Below are 27,902 nucleotides of genomic sequence, written 5' to 3'. Positions count from 1 at the left end.
ATTCGCTAAACTTACAAGTTCCAGTATTTTGTCCCAGCAGAGTTTTAAGGCATCATGAAGTATTGATACTTCCATCACAGGGTTTACAAATTCTTCTGCCTATCCCAACAGAGTGTGTAAGTGCAGTGAATCTTGTAACCCATCGTAGTCCCTGTCTATATGTTCAGTGTAATTTACAAGTTCTGTCAATGTTCTGGCAGGATGTGTAAATATTTTGAAACATACATATTGATCTTTCAGAACTATGAGCTCCTCAGACTTTCTCTCTTACCCCTTATGTTAGTAAAAATGATCATAAATTGTGTAGAACAACTCTTATCTCTACAGAGTAGTAAGTTACATGTAACTCCTTTAAAATCTGTCACCTGAATTTATGAAGAGTTTGCACAAATATTAGCCATTACCATCAAATATATAATAAAGCTACCAAAATCTTCGTCATCTTTTATGTGTTTACGCTTTCATCCTTTTCTACTGTGTAGGAAGCCCAGGTAACATCTGCAGCACCGAAGAAGGCCTTAGGAAATAAAATTGGAGGTGGCAATTTAGAACTACCTCAGGGCTTAAATAGTATTCAACCACAAATATCATTCTAATAACTGGACATAACCAGAGAATATCACCATTCAGATCATTTTAAGGAAGTTATCAGGTGAATTACCAACCCAAGGGTAATGCTGGCATAGTTAATAAGATGAATTCACAATTTTCCACCATTATGATGGAATGCTCTTGCACAAATGCGAATAAAAGTTCTAGTCATTGTAATGGATATAATACATATAACGCAACGCCATACATGTGTCTATATAAGGTATATACATAACATTTAAAACTTTATATTATATATTTTGCAAATGAACTTTACCTGATATAGAATACTGTATCACATTACAGCTGCTCATTCCTTTTTTATTTATTTTCATAGTTAAGTCTGTGAATTGTGCTCATTTGACTTAAGATCTGGACCGGAGGTCTCATGTAGACACATTTTGATATGGATAGTCTATCTGAATACTTGTGTGAATGCTGCTTGCCTAATGTTCTGCTGTTCCTTTAGGCTTTAGTAAATGACATCCAGACAATCCAGCCCAGTTTGAACAGCGTTAATGAAGTTGGGAAGAAAATGAAGAGTGAAGCGGAGCCAGAATTTGCTTCCAGAATAGAGGCAGAACTAAAGGAGCTCAATGTTCAATGGGAACACATTTGCCAACAGGTATCAAGTCTCCCACCGTGACTGGTTCATTTTAAAGTAATAATCACATTTCTTATTGGCAGAATTTGTCCTTCTATGCATATCCAGTAGAAATTAAACTACATTTAGACATATTTGGTTCATGTTAATTGAACTTCTATACCTGAAATGTTATTTAGTATGTAGCAATACATGTCAAGTATGTATCTTTATATTATAATAGAATACCATCCTATTTTTCTAACAAAGCTATATGGGAATATCTTAGATCTTAACAGAAATGTAACTTATGGCTCCTGCAAAACCAGCTTTCTGAAAGTGGTATGTAGGCATTTGCCAAAAAATCAAGTTCTGTATTTAGTCTGTTACATTTTATTTTGTGTCATCGTACTTGCGTATCATTACTGTAGATGACATAGGATGCTAAAGCAGTGAAGAATTCAAAATTCAGTAACTTGGACGTAAGAGTATGTGCACATATGCATGTGTGTAAATTACAGTCTCCAGTGGTCACATGAAATTGAGAGAAAGGGGCATAACAGGAAAGGACAGTTCTTTTATTTTAGTTAAAGGCATTTTAATAAATAATTTTACAGATTAAGGAAGCTAAAAATTAGTATTATTTCATTGATGGCATTTGGGCTCTCATCCCTTATGACAGCTGAAAGGAAACGTGTTTCATATTATATTATTTTTACTTTTTTTCTACTAGCTCATTCTGTTGTCTACTCTTTTTAACAGATATTTGTATAATAGTAAAGCCATTACCTTTCAAGGTGGCCTAATGTTTTCTTAAACTTATTATTTTCACTTTACATGTGGAAAATAGCCTCCATGTATTTTTCTGATAAACATGGTTATCAAAAAAGTTGATCTTTGACATCTCTAAGACATTTTATTGATCCAGACCTGTAGTCTTTCCCTTTCGACTAATGTGGAGTTTTTAATTGCTTATTTTGTAATATTGGTAAATCGGATATCCTTGCACTTCTGTCGATATACATGCAGTTAACAGATTGGTGAGAGCTGACAATTGGCATTCAGATACTCTTTACAGGTGATGGGAGATTACCCTCTCTCCTGGTGCTGTGACTGAGGAAGAAGCAATGTTGCAGGGCCACATGTGGTTCTGTTGAACACCACCGTTTTATTGTTACTCTGTTTTGCTCTGTAAAACCACATACGTGTAGAGCAACATTTCTGTTTAACAGCCAGTCCTCAAGAAGGGGTAACAAAACCAGTAACAGTCAGAAAAAACAAATACTAAGAAATAATTCCTCCTGGTGATACCGAAAATAACATTTACTTATGTAGCATCACAGTGCAGGATGTCTGAGTGATCAGCTCTGCGTACCCAACTTTGAAAAATGGCAGCAGTGTGACTAGCTGGTTTTGTTGCAAACTTTTTTTATGCCATTGGAAGATGGCTCAGCCAACGGCTCCATCAGTTATTGGCCAGTTTTGATAAGCTGATGTGCAATTCATAGAATCATAGAAAGGCTTGGATTGGAAGGGACCATAAAGATCACTTAGTTCTAGTTCTATACATGAGCTATATAACATAAGTCATATGACCCCTGTATAGTGAGTGGCGAAGGATTTAATAAAGGTATTTTTCCTTTTAAGATAAGTGGCTTCTTCCAGTATCAGATTTCTTTTTTACTTACCTCTCTCTTTAGGATATACCTTTCTGAGCAGTTCAATAATGACTTCATCCATAAAAGAAAGATATGCATGTTGCTTTATTCTCTAGCAAGTTGCATTCAAACTGCTTAGGTGGTTATCTGACTTTACATCTCAAAAGCCTCTGGTTTTATCCTTGGGTGCACTTTCAAGATCTCCTGTGGTTGTTCTTTTTACATCTTTTAAAAGATAGTCCCTGGATGATGTTTTTTCAGATTTGTTTTCTGATGACCTCAGCATATGGTGTAGAGTCTTGTTGTAGGATCATTGAAAACTCATTCTGCACAGCAATGACTCACTAAAAAAAGGATGTATACACACATGTAATACTTTCTTGATTACCTGTTATTAATATCTATCTAATTACTTGTTAAAATCTGCCTCATTACAGCAATGTTATTAGTATAGCATTTAATTTGGGTTCTTTTCAGGCTAAAATTTTGTCAAGTTTGTACAGTAGCCTTCCTTCAAGTACCGTGTAATATTTTCTTTCTTAAAGGCCTATGCTAAGAAGGCAGCATTAAAAGGTGGTTTGGATAAGACTGTGAGTCTCAGAAAAGATTTGTCAGAGATGCATGAATGGATAACGCAAGCTGAAGAAGAATACCTGGAAAGAGATTTTGAGTATAAAACACCGGATGAATTACAGAAAGCTGTTGAGGAGCTGAAGGTAAAAGATTAACTATTTTCATGAGCTGCATTTAAAGTTCTTTTTGAAGTTTTCATTATAAAGAAAGTCTACTCTTTCATTTAGAAAGGTGCTTTTTGAGATCTACTTGTTATCCTTAAAGAAGTAGGCAGCTTGAAGTAATTTCTATTTGGAATATGTTGGAAGACATTTAATCTTTCACAATACTGCGTTGCTTCTTTTTCCCTCTTTGATTTATTGGATACTTGATTTTGATACAACTTCAACATTCTTTTACTTAAGGAATAATTCTTAAGAATCAGATGTTAGCAGCAGTTTACTGATAGAGTGAAATCAGTTCTATGTCTTTTTATACTAGAGGAAAAAAAGATTTAGTACTTCAGGATGCATGTTGGTATGTACTAAGTATGCGTGATTTATTATTTTATTTCTTTAATATAGCAGTGTAGGAACAGTATATTTTTGTCTCAAGTAAATAATGTTTCTTTCATGTGGGATGAATATGGCCTTTGGACAAAAAAGGACTAATTTGGGATACATGCTCGAATACACTGTTGCGCAGCCACTGGATGTAGGCTTGATTTTTATTTCATAGGTGAATTGTTTGGCCTGTGCTATTCAGGAAGTCGGATTATACGGCTTTAACAATCCATCCAACACTTTGTTCGCAAACTCTTCATTGTCCTCAGGGTTTTGCCAGTGTTTTGAGATTATCTGACCATGCAATTGATGATCTCTTTATGTACCGACAGAAGTGATTTGATGCTAGTTGGAATATACAGAATCTATAGAAATATACAGAAGAAGTTCGATTCATTGTAAATGAGACAAATATATCAAAAGTACACATCTGCTGCAGAGATACAGTTCTTTTTTAGTAATTAAATAACAAAACTCAAATTTATACATTGCACTGCATAATAAAATTCGGTTGAATAAATAGTTTTAGACAATCCCCGTGGATTTCCTAGTGAATATTCTGTACTTCCAGCTGAAGTATGGGGATGTTCAAACTGTGACACCTCGACCTATGCAGATAACCAGATCACTTGTCATGCATCCCTTCACCTGCTTCTGATGATCCTTTTCCCCAAAGGCTTGCAGCCACCCCTCCTGTCACACAACAGGCAAAATCTGGACCAGAACTCTTTGTTCATCCTGCAGCCCATTTCTTCCCACAGCTAGGAAAGAGGAAAGCCAAGAGCAACCTAGTAAGCTTTCTCTGGCGATGACAGCCTGATGCCAGTCATTCTGGTTCATGGACTTCCTCAGACTCAGAGAGAAAGAAGGTTGTTGGGAACAAGGTTTCATTTTAGTGTCGTCAGGAAGTTCTCATCTTAAATTCCTGTGAAGACCAGTACATACTGATGACATTATGTATACCATCACTGTGTTTTCAGTAGTAATATGACTCCAGTCATAGACACCATCCCATTGTCAGAGGAAACAATTCTGACAATCTGACGTCTTATTAATGAGACGACATAACAAGGGGAAGAGTAGCAAAAGGTAGAGGAAGAAAGTTGGGAATCGGATTGATCAGTTGTTGTGGTTACATAGGCTAAAATGGGGAAAAGGTGGCAGGTTGGTGGTTCCAGATCAGTTACATGTGATTTGTAAATTATTGGTTTTAATTTACAATCCATTTGCGGTTCTGTGTCCCTCAGATCTTTGTTTCCGGTGTCTGTCCTCTGTTAAGACCTTAGGCAGAGAAGTTTAACACAGAAAGTGCTGTTTGGCAAAATGTTCCATGTTCGCTTTGTCCTCTCTTCACGTTAGGTTAATGTTCACTGGTGGTGAATGCTGACATTGTTTTTTCTATCTCTGTAAAGTGTAAGAATGAAATTAACATTAATGCTGTGATGAAAGTGTAAAATATACACTGGAGAAAAATGATTTTCTCAATTTCTCTTTAAATGCAAGTTAATAACAATGGCAAGGAGAGGAAAATCAGTCAGAAGTGTTTTCCTTTTTTTCTATGTTGCTGCTTGTCATTATACCTTTAAACCAGTGTACGTGGATTTGTAACACAACAAATTTTTGGGATTTTTGTCATTTGTGGTTCATAAGGTATTATGGCAAAGATATTTGGAGCACTTCTTGGGAAAAAAATAAATATTGAAATGTTCTACTATTCTGAGAGCTTCAGAAAACTAAATAGCTGTGAGAAGATGTTAAATCGTGTTGAATATCATGTATTGGCAACAAAATTAAAAAAAAGGTTTTTTGGATGTATTCAAGATTATGTCAGAAAGTCTGAGAATTAAATGGCTCTTGGCTTTTTTTGATTTTTTGTGTTTTTGTTGTGGGATCATTTTTCTTTTTCCCTCTGAGAGAATTCTGTCAGAGAGAATTCTAAGAGCTATTAGAAATCAGTTTCCTTCTTAAATCAGGACTACAACTATTTTTTCTTTTTTTTTTTTTTCTTTCCCCGCAGAGAGCAAAGGAGGAAGCCACGCAAAAAGAAGTGAAAGTGAAGCTTATTACTGATTCTGTGAATAGTTTTATAGCAAAGGCTCCACCTGCAGCTCATGAGGCTTTGAAAAAGGAACTTGATGTTCTAATTACCAGCTACCAGCGACTCTGCAGCAGACTGAATGGAAAGTGCAAAACTTTGGAGGTTGGGTATCTTGTCAGTCGCTGTATTTATAGCCCTTCTAAGTGTTGAAGTAAGGTAGACAGCCAAGATGTATTATCATATGGTATCATGAGTAGCCCAAGGCTGTCTTCGCTTTATGAGCCATATACCTAAATCTTGTTGAGATTTATATATGCTAGAGAGTTAAATTAAAAGAGAAACCTCAGACATGCTCTTAGGTGAGAGACAGCAATGCCTGCCTAGGGTTCTTATCCCTCTTGAGATTAAGCCAAGCATCTGGCTTCTATAGCAAGCCTGTGACGTTGTCTTCACCAACTCCTCTAGGCTTCTTTCTTCCGTGGCTAAGGATTTTGATTAACTGACCCTGGAGATTGTGTTATCTGAGCATGGGAACAGAATTTGGTCTGCTGGCAAGCTGAGTATGTCTGACTCATTTTGAGTTGACCCTGCCATTTTGGCAAACTCCATTACAGATTCTTGCCATAGGACTATTTGCATATTATACAGTGGTCACAGTGAATTAGGTATGATTTTTTGTTGTGAACTAATTTGCAATAGCTAACTTCATACAGGACAATTATATACCTGGGTAAAATTTATCTCCTCTAAATTTCATTGTGGAAAATTAGGTGCATAATCTGGATTCCCCCTGATCATTGATGTTGTTTTTGTGTGGTAATATCCCTCTGTAACCTCCTCCTAGACTAGGCACATTTGACATGACCAAAGATAGGTGAGAAGAATGACACTCTGGGAAACTTTATCTGCAAACAGCCTAATGCATCTCAATAAAATCATTTTAACATCTACTAACAAAAAAGGAACAATGAAAAGATGATTTATGGACATTTAAATGTTCCGCTTGTGTATAAAGTGCCATCTTTATCTGCTTATTTAAGTATCTTCAGGCACTGTAAAAATAAAATATTAGACAATAATTTAATTCCAGAAGAGTAAGAACATAATTTCATTTTACAACATTATGTTTAGTACTCTAGCACTTAAGTGTTCTGTAAATTGCACTAAATGTTGTTTAGAATTAATTTCTGTAGAGACTTCAGTCAGAATTCTAGAAAGCAGTGTTTTTAGACATTACTAGTCTGTGCTTTAAGTGATTAGTACACAGAATATATAAGCAACCTAACTACATCTTGTAAGAAAGACTTAAATTTATAAGTTTTTTGTATGTTTATATATTACAAGAAAATTTTACATAAAAGCATATAAACTGGATAATTCATGAGACAGAAGTTTCAAGTTGTGTTTTGCAAAAGTGTTCGCTTTTTCCTGTTATCTTCTGTGGTTTTACTCTGTTTAATTGAAAAGTTTTGCTTGTGTATTATATTTATTTGGGACATATAAATACTGGGGGAAAAAAATCAGCTATATGGCACCATAACCATCAGATATCAACCAAGCTGTTTTCTGGATGAAGCATGCAATGTTTTCAATGTTTTAATAAGTGAAAGTTAGCTGTGAGATTTCCAATCTCAATAAACTCTTTTTTTTCTTCATCAGGAGGTGTGGGCATGTTGGCGTGAATTATTGTCATATTTGGATGCAGAAAATAAATGGTTGAATGAGATTGAACTGAAACTCAAGGCAACTGAAAATATCCAGGGAGGTGCAGAAGAGATTTCTGAGTCTCTCGATGTAAGTGCTGACTTAAATAATATCAAATCACCTGTATTAATACATTGTAAGTCACATGACATTCAAAACAGACTATGAATCAACATTACACATGAGCAAGATGCAGAATATTTGGGAAGTCCTGTGTTCTCATTGATTCAACAAATTCGAATCCATCTAAGTGAAACAGAGTAAATAAATGTGTTATGCCTGATGTCATAGACAATTTTCTGTGACAATGAAATACATGTTCTTAAAAATTGTGGCCTCGCTTAAGCCAGTCAACAAAAAGTTGAAGACCTCAGAGAGAGCAAGCTTTCATCCTAGCACTACAACTCTGTTTATTATTACTTTATTTTTATTCATGGAACCTTTCAAATCTGTAGAAATTAAGTTAATACTCTTAGTGGATCAAAACATTGCATTGATAATGTGTTTTTACTTTCGAACTTCATCTGTTCAGACACGCAAGCAAATTTTTTATTTTTAAGTACATAAATACTCCCGCTGAACTCATTGGGCATAGTCCATGTTTTTAAAATCAAGCACCCAATTTATTACTTTGTGAAAAATCTTTCTTTCTTTTTGGTAATAAGTAGTACAGAACATTTGTTGTCAAGGCATGGAACATAGATATTTTTCTTTTCTCTCTACTTCTATTTTTTATGAAATGTGAAGTTTCTTATTTACATTTTTAAGGGGAATTGTGATTGCTCTGTAGAATCTTATTTACAGAAAGGAAAACAAACTTCTTTTTTGACCTTGTTTCAGTCTTTGGAGCGTTTAATGAGACATCCAGAAGACAATCGCAATCAGATTCGGGAATTGGCTCAGACTTTAACTGATGGTGGAATCTTGGATGAATTGATCAATGAGAAACTTGAGAAATTCAATACTCGATGGGAAGAACTTCAGCAGCAGGTATGTTTTATAATTGACCTGTCTTCACATTAAACAGCTGACAGTCTAGCACTATTATTAAATTTTGTTGGTACAGTTCATAAACAGTACACAAACAAAGACTTATTTTAGAAGTAGAAGTTTTGCATAGGTGTGGTGGTTTAACTCCAGTAGGTAGCAAAGCAACTTATAGCTGCTCGCTCACTCACTACGTCTCCTGTGATGGGGGGAGAGAACTGTAAAGGCAAAAGCAAGAAAACTCATGGATTGAAATAAAGACAATTTAATAAGTGAAAGAAAAAAAAAAAGGAAAAAGCAAGTGATGCAAAACCAGTCGCTCGCCCCCAGGAGACTAATGCCCAGACAGTTCCCAAGCAATGGCAATTTTGGAAAAACTGCCCCCCCAGCCCTCTCTCATTGCTGAGCATGACTCTGTGTGGTTTGATCTCTTTGATCAAATCAGGTCAGCTGTCCTGGCTGTGTTCCTTCCCAGCCTCTTGCCCACCCCCAGCCTACTCTCTGGGAGGAGCAGAGCGAGAGAGAGAAGGCCTTCCTTGGCACTGTGTAAGCACTGCTCAGCAATAGCTAAAACATCCCTTTGTTTATCAACACTGTTTTGGTCACCAGTCTAAAACACAGCACCATATGGGCTGCTGTGAAGAAAATTAACTGCATCCCAGCTAAAAGAAGTACAATAGGTAACCCTAAAATTTCAAAATTGAAGTGACCATCTAGTGGATTTAATCTTCTCCCCTTGGGAGGATTACAAGAATGCTGCCAGAGCGTGCAGGGATGAAATGAGGAAAGCCAAGGCAGCCTTGGAATTAAAGCTGGCTAGAGATGTCAAGCTCAACAGGAAGGGCTTCTACAAGTATATCAGAAGCAAAAGGAAGACCAGAGAAGCTGTGGGCCCACTGCTGAATGAAACAGGAGCCATGGTGACGGAGGATGAGGAGAAGGCGGAGTTACTGAATGCCTTCTTTGCTTCGGTCTTTACTGCTCAGCTCAGCCCTCAGGAGTCCCAGGCATTGGGGGAGGTAACGGGGAAAGAAGAAGACTTCCCTTGGGTTGAGGAGGATCGAGTGAGGGATCAGTTAGATCAATTCGATATTCACAAGTCCATGGGCCCCGATGGGATGCACCCGAGAGTGCTGAGGGAGCTGGCGGAAGTCATTGCTGGGCCGCTCTCCATCATCTTTGAAAGGTCCTGGAGAACAGGCGAGGTGCCTGAGGACTGGAGGAAAGCCAACGTCACTCCAGTCTTCAAAAAAGGCAAGAAGAAGGAGCCGGGGAACTACAGGCCGGTCAGCCTCACCTCCATCCCTGGAAAGATGATGGAACAGCTCCTTCTGGGCGTCATCTCAAGGCATGTGGAGGAAAAGAAAGCTATCAGAAGTACTCAACATGGATTCACCAAGGGGAAATCATGTCTGACTAATCTGATAGCCTTCTATTATGGCATGACTGGATGGATAGATGAGGGGAGGGTGGTAGATGTGGTCTACCTTGACTTAAGCAAGGTGTTCGACATGGTCTCCCACAGCATCCTCATAGGGAAGCTTAGGAAGAGTGGGCTTGATGAATGGACAGTAAGGTGGGTAGATAACTGGTTGAAAGACGGAGCTCAGAGGGTCGTGATTAGGGGCACAGGGTCCAGTTGGAGGTCAGTGACGAGTGGTGTTCCCCAGGGGTCAGTACTGGGTCCAGTCCCATTCATCAATGACCTGGATGAGGGGATAGAGTGCACCCACAGCAAGTTTGCTGATGACACAAAGCTTGGGGGGAGTGGCTGACACACCAGAAGGCTGTGCTGCCATACAGAGAGACCTGGACAGGCTGGAGATCTGGGCAAAGAGGAACCTTATGAAATTCAACCAGGGCAAGTGTAGGGTGCTGCACCTGGGGAGGAATAACCCCATGCACCAGTACAGGTTGGGGGCTGACCTGCTGGAGAGCAGCTCAGTGGAAAGAGACCTGGGACTTGTGGTGGACAACAGGATGCCCATGAGCCAGCAATGTGCCCTCGTGGCCAAGAAGGCCAATGGCATCCTGGGGTGCAACAAGAAGAGTGTGGCCAGCAGGTCGAGGGAGGTCATCCTCCCCCTCTACTCTGCCTTGGTGAGGCCACACCTGGAGTACTGTGTCCAGTTCTGGGCTCCCCAGTTCAAGAGGGACAGGGAACTGCTGGAGAGGGTGCAGCAAAGGGCTACCAAGATGATTAGGGGACTGTAACACCTCTCTTATGAAGAAAGGCTGAGGGATTTGGGTCTCTTCAGTTTGGATAAAAGAAGGCTGAGGGAGGATCTTTTCAACACTTATAAATACTTAAAGGGTGGGTGTCAGGAGGATGGGGCCAGGATCTTTTCAGTGGTGCCCAGGGACAGGACAAGAGGTAATGGGCACAAACTTGAGCATAGGAAGTTCCACCTAAACACAAGGAGGAACTTCTTTCCTTTGAGTGTGGCAGAGCACTGGAACAGGCTGCCCAGAGAGGCGGTGGAGTCTCCAGCTCTGGAGACATTCAAAACCCTCCTGGATGTGTTCCTGTGCAGCCTGCTCTAGGTGACCCTGCTCTGGCAGGGGGGTGGGACTAGATGATCTCCAGAGGTCCCTTCCAACCCTATGATTCTATGATTCTGTTTCCAAAATTCAATATGAGTAACGTTCTCTTGCAGATACATTCTTTACTAAACAATAAATTACTCTTTGTATCAATGAAAGATTTTATAAAGATACTTCAATATATGAACATATTTGGCACAAGGAGATTCAAGTCTAGCAATAGGCTAGATTAGCAATCTTTGTCACAAACTCCATGAAGAAAATTTTACTAATTCTTTGACAGATCTCACTAGTGGGACAGTATACTTTTTTGCTGGTAAATCAGTTCCAGACTATGATACTTGTGCATGAATATTTACTTTTAATACAAGGAATTTATTTAACATATGTTTGTGTGCGTACTAATACTAGTTGCGTGTATATGTTTATAATGGCAGGACGAAACAGAATTCACCAGAATTTTAAGATAACCAAAGATACGTAAGGAAATAGCTCAACTACTAGTAGTTTACAAGTAACAAAGATGAGGACAAACTCTAAATAAACACAGAACAACCTTACAGGACAGAGTAACAAGGCAGTATCAGAACAGAAAATTAAACATAGCCTGCTTTTTCTTTTTCTTTTTTTTTTTTTTTTTTTTTTTTGTTTTGAAAGCAGATGCATTCCCTGGAATTCTGCTTCTTTGTATCTGTTGTTTCATTCCTGACTTGCAGGAGAGCACTGGGAATATACAGAGGTCTTCCAGTGTGTGAAAAATGGACTTTCAAATAGTCTTGCTGAGTGACGAATGAATACTATTAATTCTTCACAATAATAGGCATTGAATCAAAATTTATGCCAGCTGCCGGGGTTAAATGTGGAAGGTGCAACATGAAGATGTACTGTGTAATTCTGGAGACAATTTGGATGACTAGACTATCTAAGCAAAATATATTAGAAATGTATTCACTGCAATCCAATGTAATTTAAATACAGACAAAAAGCAGGGAGTGAGGGGGGAGCCCCCCCCCATCCTTCTTTAAAAGCTTGATCTGATATTTAGTAGTCAAATACTAATGGTGAGTGAGATCTGTATGTGAATATAAGAGCTGTAAAGAAACTATTTCAAACGCAAGGGACTCAGTCACACCACTTATTTACTGCATGTTTTCTACAACAAAATGTTTTATTAATTTTTCCACTGAAGTCTCACACATTCTTTTTCATGGATTACGGACACTGAATTTTCTGTACTGTTTGTGTAGCCCTGTTGAAATCCAAACAGCATGCACTCTCCTTGCATAAAAATACATTGCAGACACATCGCACTATTCAGCTTGTGTTCAAGGTCACTTCTACTTCAGACAGACTAATAGGATGTCCTAATGTGGTTAAGTTATTTATTTTTATTTGACTAATTGTGCAGGTAATTACCAAGGCAATAAGCTCATGTTGGCAGAAACTGATATGTGAAATACTTATTCATTACTAATAGAGTAACCAAACCAAACCACTTCCATATGAATGATGCTGCAAGACAATTCAGCATTGCTACTGAGATAGAGATTCATTTTTAAAGGCAGATAACGGCTTTATGTTTATATGCCTTATCTTCTTTAGTTAACAGAGACTGAGTGTGTTTAGTTTGCTTTTGAACATCTGGAGCTGATCGATAAGTGGCATATACCCTATCTTTACTTTTCAAGGTCTGATTCGCTTACAACTCTCTATATTGGATCTAAAAAACACTGTTGCCTCAAGAACTTCAAGCTAATATTGCAAGTGGCTATCATCCCCTGTAATGCCGAAAGTGATTTACATCAAGTCCAGCAAGCTTCAAAAATGTCAGCTACATATTCTTGAGACTATGCTTGCAAAAAACTGTGTAAAACATTGTTGTTCAGATGGGCTTTACACTAGATTCAATTTTTATTCTTGGGGGACTGTCTCTTAATTTCTTTTAGGACTCCCCTCAAGATTACCCTTTGTTCCTTTCAAAGAGCACACATGCATCATTTGACACAATTTTTCTGTTTTGGTCTCTTCTCAAGAGGAGAAAGAATTCTTCATGCCCCATCTCCACGTGATTGCTTTGAAGGCTGCTAAGAGGGCTGCTTTTACAAGTTCTGAGGCACTGTTTGTCTGCAGTGATAACCTAAAGAGATAAAGATGACCTCTTTGGTATAGTTTGCAGGTTTGGAATACAGTTGATCAAAGACGAATATCCCTTTGTTGCTAAACGGTCAAATGTTTGTAGCCACTTACTTTAAAAACACACTGTGAAATATTACTAGAATTTGTGGAAGAATTAGTTCTAGCTTGGAGGGTATTAAAAATTCCTCAGCCCGAAATGAATGCTTTGAATGTTAGAAAAGGTGTTTCTAGTTTAAATCTAAACACTAATCCACTCTGATTCCAAACAAAAAAGCATATATTAACATATTAACAATTTAATGCAAAATGTAGAGATGTTGTACTATCTCTCAGACACAACCATTATAACACCAAGAATTAGATTAAATTTTAAAGTAATTTAAACAAGTTAAGAAGGAATTTTAAAGTTTTCTAACTTTTAACTTCTCAGCTTTATCCTGCAGTAACATTTCTCAATAATTAGAGAGTATAACTGAGACCAAAAAAAAGAGCTAACGTATTCATGCCTTTCATAACAGACCCTTTTCCATGAGCTGTAATTTATAAGCTAATTAATGAATTTTCTTCTACATTTTAAATAAATATACCCTGTAGTAAAATTACTATAATTTTTGGAAAGTTTTGTTCTATTTTTTTCCCACAGCATAACTGCTGACTACAGCAGTTGTTACCTCAACAACAAAACTCTACTTAGTTTTAACCATAAAACTCTTAACTAACATCTTAGTAACTGCATGCATGACTAATGTCATTAAATACATGAAATGTATTATTTAAGGAAAAAGTGGCAATGTCTCTAAACGTAGCTTTGTAACATTCAACATCAAAGAACAAGCTATAGTCATAAGCAACTGTTTGAACACCTCCAGCTTTCCTGATATTTGATTGTCTCTCGATGCAGCCATTTATACGGATTTTATATGAATAATACGCAAAGTTACCATTTCCTGCATTTACCATTGATCTTTGTTAAATTGTAAACAGATTTATGCAATAAAAAGCATATGCAAGAAAGCAATAAAAAACAAACGTTACGCTTAATCATAAAAAATAACTAAAAATCTATAAAAATGTCTAGAGATTTAAAAAAAAACAGTCCATAAATATTTTTGCTTTTCTCTTTCATTCTTTTAGTGCCTAATGGCAGATTTTGTTGTTTGTTTTTATTTTCCTTGACAGCTGTCAACATTTCACTGGCTCAGAAATAATTAAACAGTTGGTTATTTTCCTGAGATTTCCTATTTAGCAATTAACTGTCAGACACTTCCCTTTAGAGACAAAAGCCTTCAGCTTTGTTGACTATGATCTGATAGCAGAGCTAGAGCTTTCTGTTATGTCCTCAGACCCATTTATACACTGTGATGTTAAACCTAAAGCATCTATTTCTTCCACAGAGGAATAGAAAAACCATAATCTTTCAGAGAAAAACAAACAAACAAAAAACAAAAACCAAAACACACACCCCCCAAAAAAAACAGTACAACATAGGTTAAGATATTTTTATATTATAGATATATGACATTTCAACTTTCACACGTCTTTTAAAAATACGCATATATAGATTTTCACACGCACAGATATATAAGTTTTAAGGACAAATCTGAAGCTCAGGTTGACAGATGTAAGCGTGTGGTATGTCTGCCCCTTTTTGTAAAGCCCTCTAATGCTTACCTCCATCAGTAACTCTCCTTCCTACTGAAAGAGAGGAAGAAGCCTCCTCCATATTGTGGCATTTCCCTTGACTGAATTGATAAGTATTCTGCAATGCCAGTGATAGTGCCAGGGACTGACTTAGTGAACAGGATTAGGTTTTTGAGTCAGCCGTCGTGTACTGGAGAAATATCTTACATTAAATGATTGTATTGTACCTTTAATAAGATTATTGTGAAGGCTTTTTCTGTTACGTTTGTTGTGTGAATTGAGCAGGGTCAGGGTAGAGGCTTGACTTTAGGTGAGCGTGCAGGATGGGGTCTGTTCTCTGTAATCAATACAAGCAAAAAAGTTAAAGCAGCCCCCATTTATATCTGAGAAAATCATCACAACTGCGAAGGTGCCATTGCCCAGCATTCAGCTGTGCGGTTCTGCTCCCAGTGCCAAAATATTTCCTCTCTCATACCGCTGCATTCACATCTTGGTCTGATACCATCCATTCATTCAACTAAACTGTTCAGGGTTTTTGGAAAAGATGTATTTTCACCTCAATTGGAAGATACAAAATGTCACGCAGGTTTCTCAGGCTGTAATCAAATTATCTCTGAAGACAATGAAAGGAGAATGTTTTGTCTTTGAGTGTGTGTGTACATACGTACTTTGTGTGCCCATAAATATCACAAGCATGCTTATATATGTTTATCTGACTTCATATTTGTTTCAAATACAGCCATAAAAATTGACAGACTCAGGCAAGGATTTGTTGTCCTTATTTCTTAACTTTATCTGCTTTAATATTCAATCAATGAGTTTGGGAATGTTTTCATTTTTCCAGTTGTATTCTATAACAGGACTTTGATATACATAGTTTCTGCTGATATCAGCACAGAGGTGACTATTTCTCAATTACCACATCTGTCATACAATTTTAAGACTTTTTGTGAGTTTCCGGGCAGCAGTAACTACTTCATTACTTGCATGCAAGCTTCTCCTGAGGCTGGCAGCAAATTTTTCTATACTTAAGCCAAGTGCCTAATTGCAAATATTTGTTAGCGTGGGTCATTTAACAAAAGTTCAAAGCTTCAAGTATTGCTATAAAAGTTTTTCAGAAGGAGGTAGCACCGAGTTTGTGTCCAGTATATTGAATTTTCCAGAAAGTGCAGGCACTTATTTTAATGACTGATAAGAATGGAACTTTCTCAGTGTCTTACTTTAAATGGTGAGCTTTTCTGAACATCAGGGCACTGCAGCCCTCAGTACGAATGGACTATGTATGTAGGTTAGTCCTACCAGTTATCCAAAGAGATCGGTAAAGGCAAAGAGGTTTTCTTCCATGCATCCAGGAGGATGCCTTTACCCATGCGCTGTAGAAAGCTACTTGCCCTGTTTCTGATCTAACGTGTCTTTCAATCTACTGTACAGTGATGCCAATGGGAAGGTAGAGAGTGAGTGTATCTTAGCCAGGCTTATAAATTAGATGTAAGAAATGCCAAGGTAAATGGAAGCTGTGGTTTTTAACCCCACTGCTTTGAACAGGCTGAGAACATTGTAATATAAAATCTCAAATCCGATGAATCATTTAAATGGCAGGTCTTGGTACCGTACTGTGAAGTTACAGTTTTAATGGTTCATTTGGGAGGGTAATAGTACCTTAGTGGCTCAGGTGCTTCCATTAACACTGACAGCGTGGGTCTCATATGTAAAGCTGCTCAGTTCCACAGAAGGTTCCTGGAACTGGCAGCGATACAAGGTTATCTGATCAGCTGTTTTGAAATAGCACAAAGCAGCTTACAAATACAAATATAGTAAATACTGATTGGATCCCTGTCCTTTAACTAACTCAAACAGCTAGCAAGAATGCTTACAAGAAATAATCTTTTTCATTTCTTAAATGTGAAGCTCTATAAGAATCTGAGCTCCGTGAAGAAGGTACAGATACATCAGATATTCTCACTGAATTGCTGAGAGATATTTTTGTTCAAGGCAAGGGTTTTGCAATAGGTATGAAATCAAATTAAAGTATAGCTGGCTCACCAAAGAAAGAGTGTGATTTGACTTGAAAAATGGCAGGACACCTTTCAATGTTATTTAAAGAGTGCTTGCTTGCTTCCTCTCCTCCTTTGATTCATGTCAAAGAAAGTTAGTCACTTTATTCTGTGGTCAGCAGTATGGCTAGGCTTGTACAGAGAAAATCTGTATTGCATTTTAGATTGTTGGTAATTATTATGTGCTTTGTATAAAGCAGAAACTCTGCTAGGCAGAAGCTGTAGTCTTAGTAAAATATGAGTCTGCAGGAGGATACGATGGCAGATGGAAGAAGGTACCAGCTTATTTACTACCTGCTAAATACCGTATTAAACTGTTACAAATAATACTTAAAGGTAACCCATTTATGTCAAGTGTTTAAATATATGTGTGTTTTAAGGACAACTTGGAAGGAGAATTTATTGTTCTGATTTGGTAAACCATAAAGTGAGCTCCTTTGAAAGGAAAGCGTCCTTCTCGAAAAGAGGATTTGGTAGGCAGTGGTGGTGGAGTAGAAGCAAAAATCAACTTGCTAGATTAAAAGAGACTATGGTTAGGGTGATAATAGGGGACAAGTCCACAGACAACACAAGACAAGGATCCGTCTCTTTTTTTTTTTCCCAAGTAGGCATCGCCTCTGTTCCAGACAGCTATTTATACTTCATATAAGAGAGTTCCTTCTCAAGAGAGTCTTTATCCCTCTCACTTACTGAAGTGGATTGTCCTAGATGGGATTGTGATGACAGTAACCCTATTCTCAGTAAACAAAATCCCTTGAACTGTATAATAACATCAGGAGGACTGCTACGCCTCAGAATGAAAGACTGCACTATCAGGATGGGTTTATTATGCAGCTTTGCCAACTTTCACTCTGTATAGAAATCCTCAATGCATGCATTGCTTTTTCAGGGTCCTATGTTTTTTAGAATTTGTCTGTGCAATCTGGGGTTTTGTTTGTGTCTTACGAAAAAGAACTGAATGGGTGGCAAAAAGATGCGCAACTTATCATACAAAAAGGTGGATGAGCACAAGTCAGGAGTACTAGTTTTGATTCTTAGCCTGCATTTTTTGAAAAAAATCGTGAGGAAAAAAATGTATTATATGCATTATTACTGTGAATATTGATAACATTGTCATTGTTTTTAGGCCGTGAGAAGACAAAAGAGTCTTGAACAGAGTATTCAGTCTGCCCAGGAGACTGACAAAACCCTCCGCTTAATCCAAGAGTCTCTTGCTGTTATTGACAAACAGCTAACGGCCTACATTGCAGACAGAGTTGATGCAGCACAGGTCCCTCAGGAAGCACAGGTAAGTTATATACAGGTTGAACTGACGTGCTTACTGGTGTTCTCAGTCAGCCAAAGAGTGTTTGGTTGCTCCTCAGCCTCATGTTAATAACAAGGATTTGCAACATGATCAGCAGGAAAGTGCAAGTAAATTTTAGGTAGAATTACTTCAAGAAGTTCAAGCTAATCTTCTAATAAAGTCACATTTTCCTTCTGATTTATATTATATACCTGTCCAGAAAATGTAAAGAACTAGAAATGTGATGGAAGACTATGCAGTAATTTTAAAATGACAAACAGTGTGACCCTTTAAAATGCAGTTCACATCTTAGAAAGAAGAAACTCATTATCTTCCCTACTCTTAGATGGCGCTTTTACAAAGTTGATTACGTGGCCCAGGGATTGTTACTAAATTATTGAAACATAGACAACATTATTAATTATTTCATGATGTGCACATAAATGTACTTATATTTCCATTTTTACAGCTCAGGTAATTTTAACAGAAACAGCTTTTTCCATTCCTTAGAAATTATTGAGTCTTTGAAATAAATTTAATTCTTACTTTTACTCTTTCATTCTTTCTTCTATAACATTTGTTTTACTGCAACATTAATGTGGTAGCAATACAAATTAAATAAAACAAAATAGCTCTGGTATAAAGTTATTAATAGTTTACAATATTATGTACAGCAACTTTTCTGTATATTCCATCTAAATTTAGGAAGTCAGATTACAAAAGTAAACAAACAAACAAAAAAGGCTACAGGGAAATTGAAAATGAATGCTTGATAATGGTTTTAGAAGATGCATTCAATTGTGTTTTTTCTATCATGCCTGTAGAGTTTTAAATCATTCTAAAAAATGAGTGTCTTACATGCAGTAGCTTAGATGATCTTAAATACATTCAGAGCTGAATATACGTGGCCCTGAAAATCATGTTTTCTTTCGTTTAACAATAACAGTTTCCATGTCTTTTGAATTTAAATGTAGATAGAAGTACCTTTCAGTTGCTTTGTGTGTGTGTGTATGCGTGTGTGTTTGCAAGTACATGCAGATATTTTTTGTGTGTGTATGAATTAAAAAAGTTATATTTAGAAAACAGGATCATATTTGCATTCAGTCTTACTTTGAAACTGATTCTAAATTATTTGCTTCTAATTTACATCAGTATAAGAATAGGATCAGATTCAGGCGAATTATTGTTTCAGTTTGAATCCTAAGCTATGTTAGTTATCCGTTTTCTCCTTCCTTGAAATATGAATAATGTAAATAATTATTTAATGAAATAGGATACAAATCATTATTTGTTAAAGACGTGTCAGTTTAATTTCTCCTCTTATAATTATATAACTCTAATACATAAGAAAAATTTGATATGAAAGTGTGCTTTTTTCTGATGTATTTGGACCCTTACACTGTAGTAATTTTCGATTGTGCTTCATATATCCCATGGACGCATCTGGTTTATGTGCGTCCTCAGGTACAGCATTGGCAATTGATTACAAGCTGTGTAAAAGGAAGTAATTCAGAACTTCCAACAACTGAAGCAGCACAAAACTCAACCGGCCTTAATTAGCACACTTTCATGTGAAAATTTCAGCTCAGTGCTTTTGCAGAACTTGTTTTTGTTCTTGAGATTTTATTGTCTGATGTCAGGTTCACCTGATTATACTATATCCACTGTGGGAAAACCAGCGTAGAAGTTGCTGAGTTTTCCCTTTCATGTGTTTACTTTAAGATGCCAGTGGGACCTAATGAAAAAAACTTAATTAAGAACTGAACAGATTTAATGCAAATATTGAAGTTCTCTGAAGTTCAGTCTTGAAGCCCTTTAAAATCCTTATAGGGAAAGGGGATAAACAACAAATTTCATGCGGGTAAATATACCGAGTCATTCCTTTACTGAATGGCCATGCCAACCAGTGGCAGAATAGGCACATACTGAATGGCCACATCTCCTGTGGAGCTTCCGCTGGCACAGCTCTTTTGTAGAGCTGAAAACAGTTAATTCATGTAAGACACCCTGTAATAGTGTCTGCATGGCTGGAATGGGAATCTTTCAGTCAATGATGTTGCTTTCTGGGCAGGGGTCAGTTTATCCATGCGGAGGGATTTAGCACACCGTTTAGCAATATGTGTTGCATTTCTAAAAGAACATATGGGAGAATTTGTAATCAGAAAGCTGTTGATGGTTTGGGAGCTCTGTGTGTTTGCTTCAGAAATTCAAATCTGTTTACTGCGTTGATCGGAGGAATAATCTTTGGTTCAGCTGATTGGAAATGAATCTGAGAAAAGGAAATTATATTTAGCTCCTCTTTTTAAGTGAAATGATCAGTTCAGTTTATTCAGAAAGTAGGCAGAAAGAAAGGGGAGTTAAGTATGTGCTGTTCGGCTTCTCCTTTGGATCATTTTTTGAATGTAAATTCTGTGTGCTTCTTACTCCACCATGTGGCACTGGGAATTTAATGCTAGAGAGCCACTGCCACCCAACTCATTTTGAGTGCAACTAAAGATGCTGTATTCAGCCAAAACAATCTAACAGCAACCACACAGATAAATCAGGTCAGATTCCTCAAGGTCTAATGATGAAAAAAGCTGGAATGAGGTAAAGTCTAAAACAATATTCCATAAGGGAAGATTACTTGTTTGTGTGCTTGATCTCATGATCCCAACTGAAGGCTTTAATTTCCCTACATTTACCAAGAAAATACAAGGAATTAAGTTGTCATCACAGGAATTTTCCAGTTGCTGGCTTTGTTTCAAGTACTCTCTAACTGACAGTAAGAAAATAAATCTGTACTGAAAATATTACATTTATATGGCAAAATATTTTTCAGATAATTATTTTTAGATTTGTATTTAATAACTTCTGATGGAAAAGAGAATCTCCACTTTGTACTTCTGTGTAGTCTGAGTGATCACATGGGCGTTTTTATATTATGGTACAGAAAATATACTTATTTCACTTCTCACCTGCATGTGAAAAATCACTTGTCTGTTGTTCTCCCTGTAGACTTATGTAAAATGCAATGTGGAGAAAAAAATCAACAATATTGTGTTTCTGAGAAAAGCAAAAGTAATATACTTTGCCTTTTCAACAAACTCATTGAAGAATTTCAGTTCTGTAGTAATAAGCACTACACGCCTGACTATTTTCTAAGTGAAGATGGTTATTAATCTGTTTTTAAAATATCATTGTGCCATGTTCAAACCCAAAGTTAATGTGATGTTATAATCGAAGAGTTGTTCAGTTGTGCAATGTGTTGCTTGACAAGAATAATGCCATGCTTCATTGCCTTCTGACTAATATTTTGGGACAAAGAATTCACACTTGTCTACTTAGTAAAATGTCTAATGTTAAAGGTATTTACATTTACTTTTTCTGTCATGGAAATTGTGAGATTTTGTTCAGCCATGTGTAGATCAGTGGTTAAAGAGGGAATAGCTGATAAGTGTTTTTCAGAAGGGTAAGCTTACATTTTGTTACGTATTAAGTTAGAATATCTATGCAGATTTCTATACTATACAGATTCTCACACTGCACATCTCCATAGCATCTCAACACTGCATTAACTGTGTTTTGACTGCACAAACTGCATTTGTCATGTCCAACTTACTCAGTCTTGTTTGCCAATCATGTTTCTATTGTCTAATGATTTGCTTTTCTCATTTGGACTCTTCAATGAATCTTTCCTGAAGAGTAGTGTCCAAAACTAAGTATACTGTTCTTGTTGAGACTTTCCTGCATGTCATCTGTGCTGTAACATCATCTTCTATAAGTATTATATGCTTTTCTTCTTTTTTTGCAAAGGTATGACATCATCAGCACATATTCTTTTTGTGCTTTTAAAGATAGGTACTTCAGTTTTATTTTTCTAATCTTCTGGTACTTTGTTTATCCTTTCAGAGTTTTCAAAGGTAACCGCTAACAGTTCTGAAATTGTTTCAGATATTTTCTTTTATGTCTGCTAGAGTCATCATATTTCCATTTGTAAAGAGTAACTTAATAGAACGCTTTCTAAATGTTTTATTTTCTCTGTACATTAGGCTGAGATCTGACTCCTTAGACATTGATAGGAATCACAAAAATAAGCAAAAATGAGGTTAAAGTGAGCACCATTCTTGAGATCTGTGAGGCTAACTGAGTAGTATTTCAAGAAATACAAATCAGAAAACCTAATACACCAAGAAGAGCTGGCAGGCTGTTCTCTGCAATTCAAGAGCCAAATATGCAAATTTGTATCCAAGCAATTTTGATGTAAGAGTTATATGAAGGACTCATTAATTACAAAGGTAATCTAGTATAATTTGAGTTCATAATGAATTAGTTCACAAAAAAAGCAGAGAACAATTAGGAGTTCACTGTTTTGCCTGAATCATGTCATACTGTCATTACCTTCTTGTGCCACTGCAGAACTCATAGCATTGCTGTCAAGTCCAGGCCTTCTTATGTAGGAGATCTTAATTAAATCCATAGTAAAAAAAATGGTGTCCTAGACTAAGTTTAGAACTCGTTTTCCTAGAACAAACAGTGGAAAAAACTTAAGGTAATCTAAGCGCGCTTGTCTTCAGGTCCACCGCTCACTGCTGAAAGATTTGCTATTCTGGCTATGAAATTTTCAGTTCTTGAGAACTAAACATTATTCAATTACCCAATACTAGTATTGCCTGATATATTTTGTTGGAGAACTTGGAATATGGACAGATGAACATGGATGTAGTAGAGGATAGTATAACTTCTTAGTTTATTTTGTGTAGTGTGTTTTGCGTAGCATTTTCTGCTTAAAATTTCTATAAGAAGAGATCAGCATACTTATTTTATGGCATCCTCCAAACTAGGGGGAAAACCTTCTATCTGAGAGCAAACAAATGTGCTGAGCCACTTCTGAGAGCCCAGGGAGACAGAAAAGGATGTTACCCCTGGACTGAGGCGTGCAGTCTCCCACTGCCGGAACGCATGTGAGAGCAAGGGACAGTGCCACAGCAGGGTTACCTGCATCTACCTACCATAGATTCTGCCTACATCTCAGGATGCTGCTGAAAGTTTCTAGGCAGGAAAGAAATCTTGTGAGGAAAGGACCAACCCTTGCAAGGTCACAGAGAGGTATAAAAAGGTCTTTCTGTTTACTATATATAGCCCAAGAGATCCAAGCGTCCTCTGTTTAAGGATCTACCCCTCTCTAGTGTATCACCCAGTCTTTCCACAAATCTTTGCTTTCGAATGGAAAGCCTTTCGATGTTTTTCATTAAGCTTCCCATGGAGAAAATAGAACATGTTTCTCCTTGAGTATTTGACCACTTTTTTGTCACAGGATGAAATAGCCTTTTTGTACAGATTTTATAAACAGGTTTTTAATTAGTAAACAGGAATTTAGTGAATCATTTTTCTGCAATGCACTTTAAAGAGAAATCAGAAGGAAAAAAAGGAAGTATAGTTAATTCTAGCAGCTTTATTTTAACCTAATCCCTTTACTGCCACAATGTTTAATGAGCTACAATTTGTTTAGTGTATTTTTTGCGGAAATTTATAAATCAAATTGAGACTAGTAAATTGGCCATTCTCATTACAGTGCATGCTCATAGGAAATATTTCACCTATTTTTTGCTCATTCTTAGTTCAGATTACATCAGAGTTCCCTGTCCCATCTTGGAATGTGCTTATATATGTATCACTTGTATCTTTCTTCTTCTGGATTCATCCAGCTTTTGAGAAGTTATCCATTTGGTGATCCTTGGTGATGTAGTCAATGTTGACTGCAAAGTAATTCTTCCCTGTGTTATGAATTTCTGGCAACTAATACAATACAATACAATGAGGTCTGGCAACATGAAATTAAGGTGTCTTGGAGAATAATGTGCTTTATAATATACATCTCCTGTGACCTTGCCCCATTCCTTGAAGAACAGAACAAACAGAGTCTTCTTCCTTCTTAAGGAGCAAACAAAAGAGACGAGAAGTTGCTCCCGGTTCTGGGGTGGAAAATGGTTCCCTGATCTGCCATGAGAAAGCATTTTCACCATTATGTTTTCCAGAGTGTCTTTTAAACTTTTTTTCAACTTCCTGGTACTAAATCAACGGGAACCGTCAGCTGTTTTTGTAGTCTAGTCCATTCAGTGTTACTCATACTAAAATCTGTGTTTGCATATTAGATGTGCACTCCATCTAATCTTGTCTTTTCAGCCATTATTCCACAATAGTAGTTCTGTGTATATTATGAGTTTGTATTTTTAACCTTTGATTATAAATAAATCACTTCCTTTTAATTAAATACACAAGGTTGCGGGTTTGGGTTTTGTTTTGTTGTTTGGGTTTTTTTCCTTCCAAAAATACTCTCTTTTGTTATGATTTTGCTGGATATTGCATTTCTTTGTTTTGTCAATATGATGACTGATTTTCTAATTACGGTAGCAGGTATTGATGGGAAGTGACATATAATCAAACCTTCTAGTTCAATTTTCTGTTGCAAATAATGTTACAGAGTTAATGAGACAAGTAGTCATGTTGGTTCTTTTGGCTTTCCTTTCTCTGATTCACAATAGGAAAGCTTTTTCCAAGAACTGGCTACGCTGCCAATTCTCTGCTTTTTGCTGTTAATATAGCAAGACTCTCTGCTTTTCACTTTTCGTCTTTTTAAAATTAAGACCAGTAATTAAGAGAGATAATGTATTGTGTGCCCTTGGGACCAAAATCTTTTTGTTCTAGAAGTGGTCCTCGTTAGAATAGGTCTTGTAAATATAATTAGGTTTTATATATATTTATAATTTTTATATATATATATAAAAAAAGTTTTGCAAATTATTAAAATTCCTGAAAAAATGCCAGTGATGGAAAATGAGAATCCTTAAACTGTATGACACAATAATTTATGCACAGTAGTATTTATTAGTTGCATACACTACATTTTATGGTGATGTTCTAGAAATGAAATGAAGATAGTTTTTACTCTTTATTAAGAGACAAAATAGACAGGAACCACTGAGAAAAGCAAAGGTGGGAATAATCTAAATGGAAAAATAAAATTAGTGGGGTTTTGTGGATGTTTAGAAGACAATGTAATAAATTCATGAGTCAAAACAGATAAAAAAGTCAAAATAATCATGTCAAAATTGAACCCAAAGGGGCATCATAGGCAGATGTTAACTCTCTTAGATCTGTTCAGGACTGGTTTCATCTTTCTGCCTGTGAACAGCAGTGGCAAATATAAAAAAATCTTTTCTTGCTATAATCCTTACTAACTTTTCTTTTAAGCTTTACTGTAATGTGTTTGTTCTCTCTAATTCTGCATTTTAATGTCAGAACAGGTGACGCTTCATCTCTTTCCTGCAGAGCAATTTAAAAAAGTAAGATAGGACAATCTCCATGCAATGTCCCATAATACCTAATTGCTTAAACACTATACTCTTATCTGTACTGTGCTGTTCTGACCTATTCAGATAAGAACTGTTCAATTATATGCTTTCCAGAGTGGCTCAGAGGTTGAATAAAGTAAACTGGAAAATACAACCAAAAGTTAGTTAATTGATGAGGTGCAGAAGCAAACACTTGAAACACTGAATGTGATATAGCTTGTTTTTCTAACATTCAGACTTGCTTCTTCCTTATATATACCGTTCTGACTTACAAGACGTCAAGAAATTATTTGGCTTCAGGAGCTAACTAATGCTGTGTCACCACCAACAATTTGGTCCATGTGCTGCACAAATACAGAAGATAATCCTGTTACAATTGTAGTACATTTCAAGGGGGAAATTTTAAACTTAGACAAGGAGAAAATAAACTATTAAATAAACCTGCTCTCCTTGATGGCATTATCCTTTTAATTGACTGTCTTTGCTTTCTCAAAACTAAAATATCATATTTATAAAAATTCTATTACTTGCTCCAAATACTGCTGACCTCGACAAGGAGAACTCAAAATAGGAAAAATAGAAAATGTACAATTATGATAATTTTAAATGAAAAATTTCATCTCAATTGATAACTTTCTGTCAGTCATTTTACTTTTACAAATGCTTTGCTTCAGAAAAATATTTTATTTTTCTAAATAGTACTGGATAGTTTAGACTCATAAATACATTTTTGCAATTAAATTTAGTAATGACTTAATAGTTGTCTGTATATGAAAAACTGCTTTTGACACAATGTTGTAATATACAAAACATTATAATGTTATACAAGTCATTATAACTATGTAATATCCCTATAAAGTAGGCAGCATACAGTGTATGCAGCTTTGTACTTAATAAGCTATGAAAATGTGATTAAAAATACCTATTTATTCACTTTTACTTATAATCAAACTTTAAAGGATCAAATTGTAATTTTAAAACCGCTTTCCTTCATTTGCATAATTCTTTGTGGTCTTTTGAACTACATAGTTTTCATATTTTACAAGTTACTGTAGTGTAAGATAAATGCACGTGCATGTATTTAAACTTAAGGCTAGTCTTTAGAGTATCTGAGAATGCTTGTATACCATAGAAAAAAAAGATTAAATCTAAACTCACTTTTTCATGCAGAAGTAATGGCCTCAAATACCTTTCCTGGTGGGAACGTGCCTTGTCTTTATTTTATAGGGTAATTGTTCTCAGTAGTCTTGTGTAGCAATTCTTCTAATAACAGTTTCTCATTTTCTAACAATTTAAACATAAAAATATGTGAATTGTTCTAAATGATGTTGTATTGATATACTTTATGGGAGTTCTTTTTCATTACATTGCACTAGCCAATGCTGCCTAAGGTAATTGTTTCTTCTAAGGTTGATTTATGGTGAACCAACAATGCTGATGTTTTTGCTTGTGATGATTTGATTGCACACTCATTTTGCAGGAAGAGATAAACAGAAACATGTGTTAGAAAATAGATTAAGTTAGTGTATTAATGACCTACATGTCATTATGCATTTAGCGTATCTGCAGATACCGAACGTAGATTCTGGTCAGTAATATGCCACAACTTGTATACCGTTTTAGATATAACGCAACTCTATGACATGGAGATGTTGTTATACAACTGACACTTGGATCAGTTTTCTCTCAACTTGCCAATGATGCTGTGAAAATGTTAAGAAACAAGAATAGTGAAACAAAGCACTTCTCTATTTGTATTTTTCTTTTCTATTATTAATTTTTAATTTGCTTCCCAATGAAAATATTTGTTTTCCTTCAGAAGAAAGAAATCTATATTTTTTTGCCTATAATCACAATTTCCTTAACAAGATTATGTTATTAGTGCCATGATGTCAGAGTTATGTATGTTTGAGCAGGAGAAGAAGGTTTTATTATGATTGAGGGAAACGAAACTGAATAATTTACAGGGTGCTGAACAAGAAAGAATAATTTCCTCTAATAATTCATTACATAGTGTAGTACTCCTGTTTAATATCTTTCAAAATCAACTGTTCCAAATAACATTAACAACATAAACATTTTCTTCAAACCCTGATGATTACTGTCTGTTTTTCAATAGAAAATACAATCTGAATTAACAAGCCATGAGATTAGTTTGGAAGAAATGAAGAAACGAAACCGGGGTAAAGATGCTGCCAAAAGAGTGCTTTCCCAAATTGATGTGGCACAGGT

The 27,902-nt window shown here is 36.2% G+C and overlaps 1 protein-coding gene across 10 annotated transcripts in view; it reads left to right on the top strand.

The window, feature by feature from the left end:
- The window catches only part of DMD (dystrophin), a 1,301,546-nt gene that overhangs the window by 576,125 nt on the left and 697,519 nt on the right, over positions 1-27,902 (top strand). For all 10 annotated transcript variants that reach the window (XM_054189211.1, XM_054189212.1, XM_054189209.1 and 7 more), the window contains 7 exons: positions 1,061-1,216; positions 3,378-3,548; positions 5,965-6,147; positions 7,645-7,779; positions 8,530-8,679; positions 18,178-18,339; positions 27,790-27,900. In XM_054189211.1, coding sequence (XP_054045186.1) covers positions 1,061-1,216; positions 3,378-3,548; positions 5,965-6,147; positions 7,645-7,779; positions 8,530-8,679; positions 18,178-18,339; positions 27,790-27,900 — 1,068 coding nt within the window. The remainder of the gene's footprint in view (positions 1-1,060; positions 1,217-3,377; positions 3,549-5,964; positions 6,148-7,644; positions 7,780-8,529; positions 8,680-18,177; positions 18,340-27,789; positions 27,901-27,902) is intronic.

This window comes from Rissa tridactyla, chromosome 1 (assembly GCF_028500815.1).
Source record: "Rissa tridactyla isolate bRisTri1 chromosome 1, bRisTri1.patW.cur.20221130, whole genome shotgun sequence".
NCBI classification, from domain to species: domain Eukaryota; kingdom Metazoa; phylum Chordata; class Aves; order Charadriiformes; family Laridae; genus Rissa; species Rissa tridactyla.
Note: the sequence above shows the minus strand (reverse complement) of the source record. Positions and strands in the feature narration are given on the sequence as shown.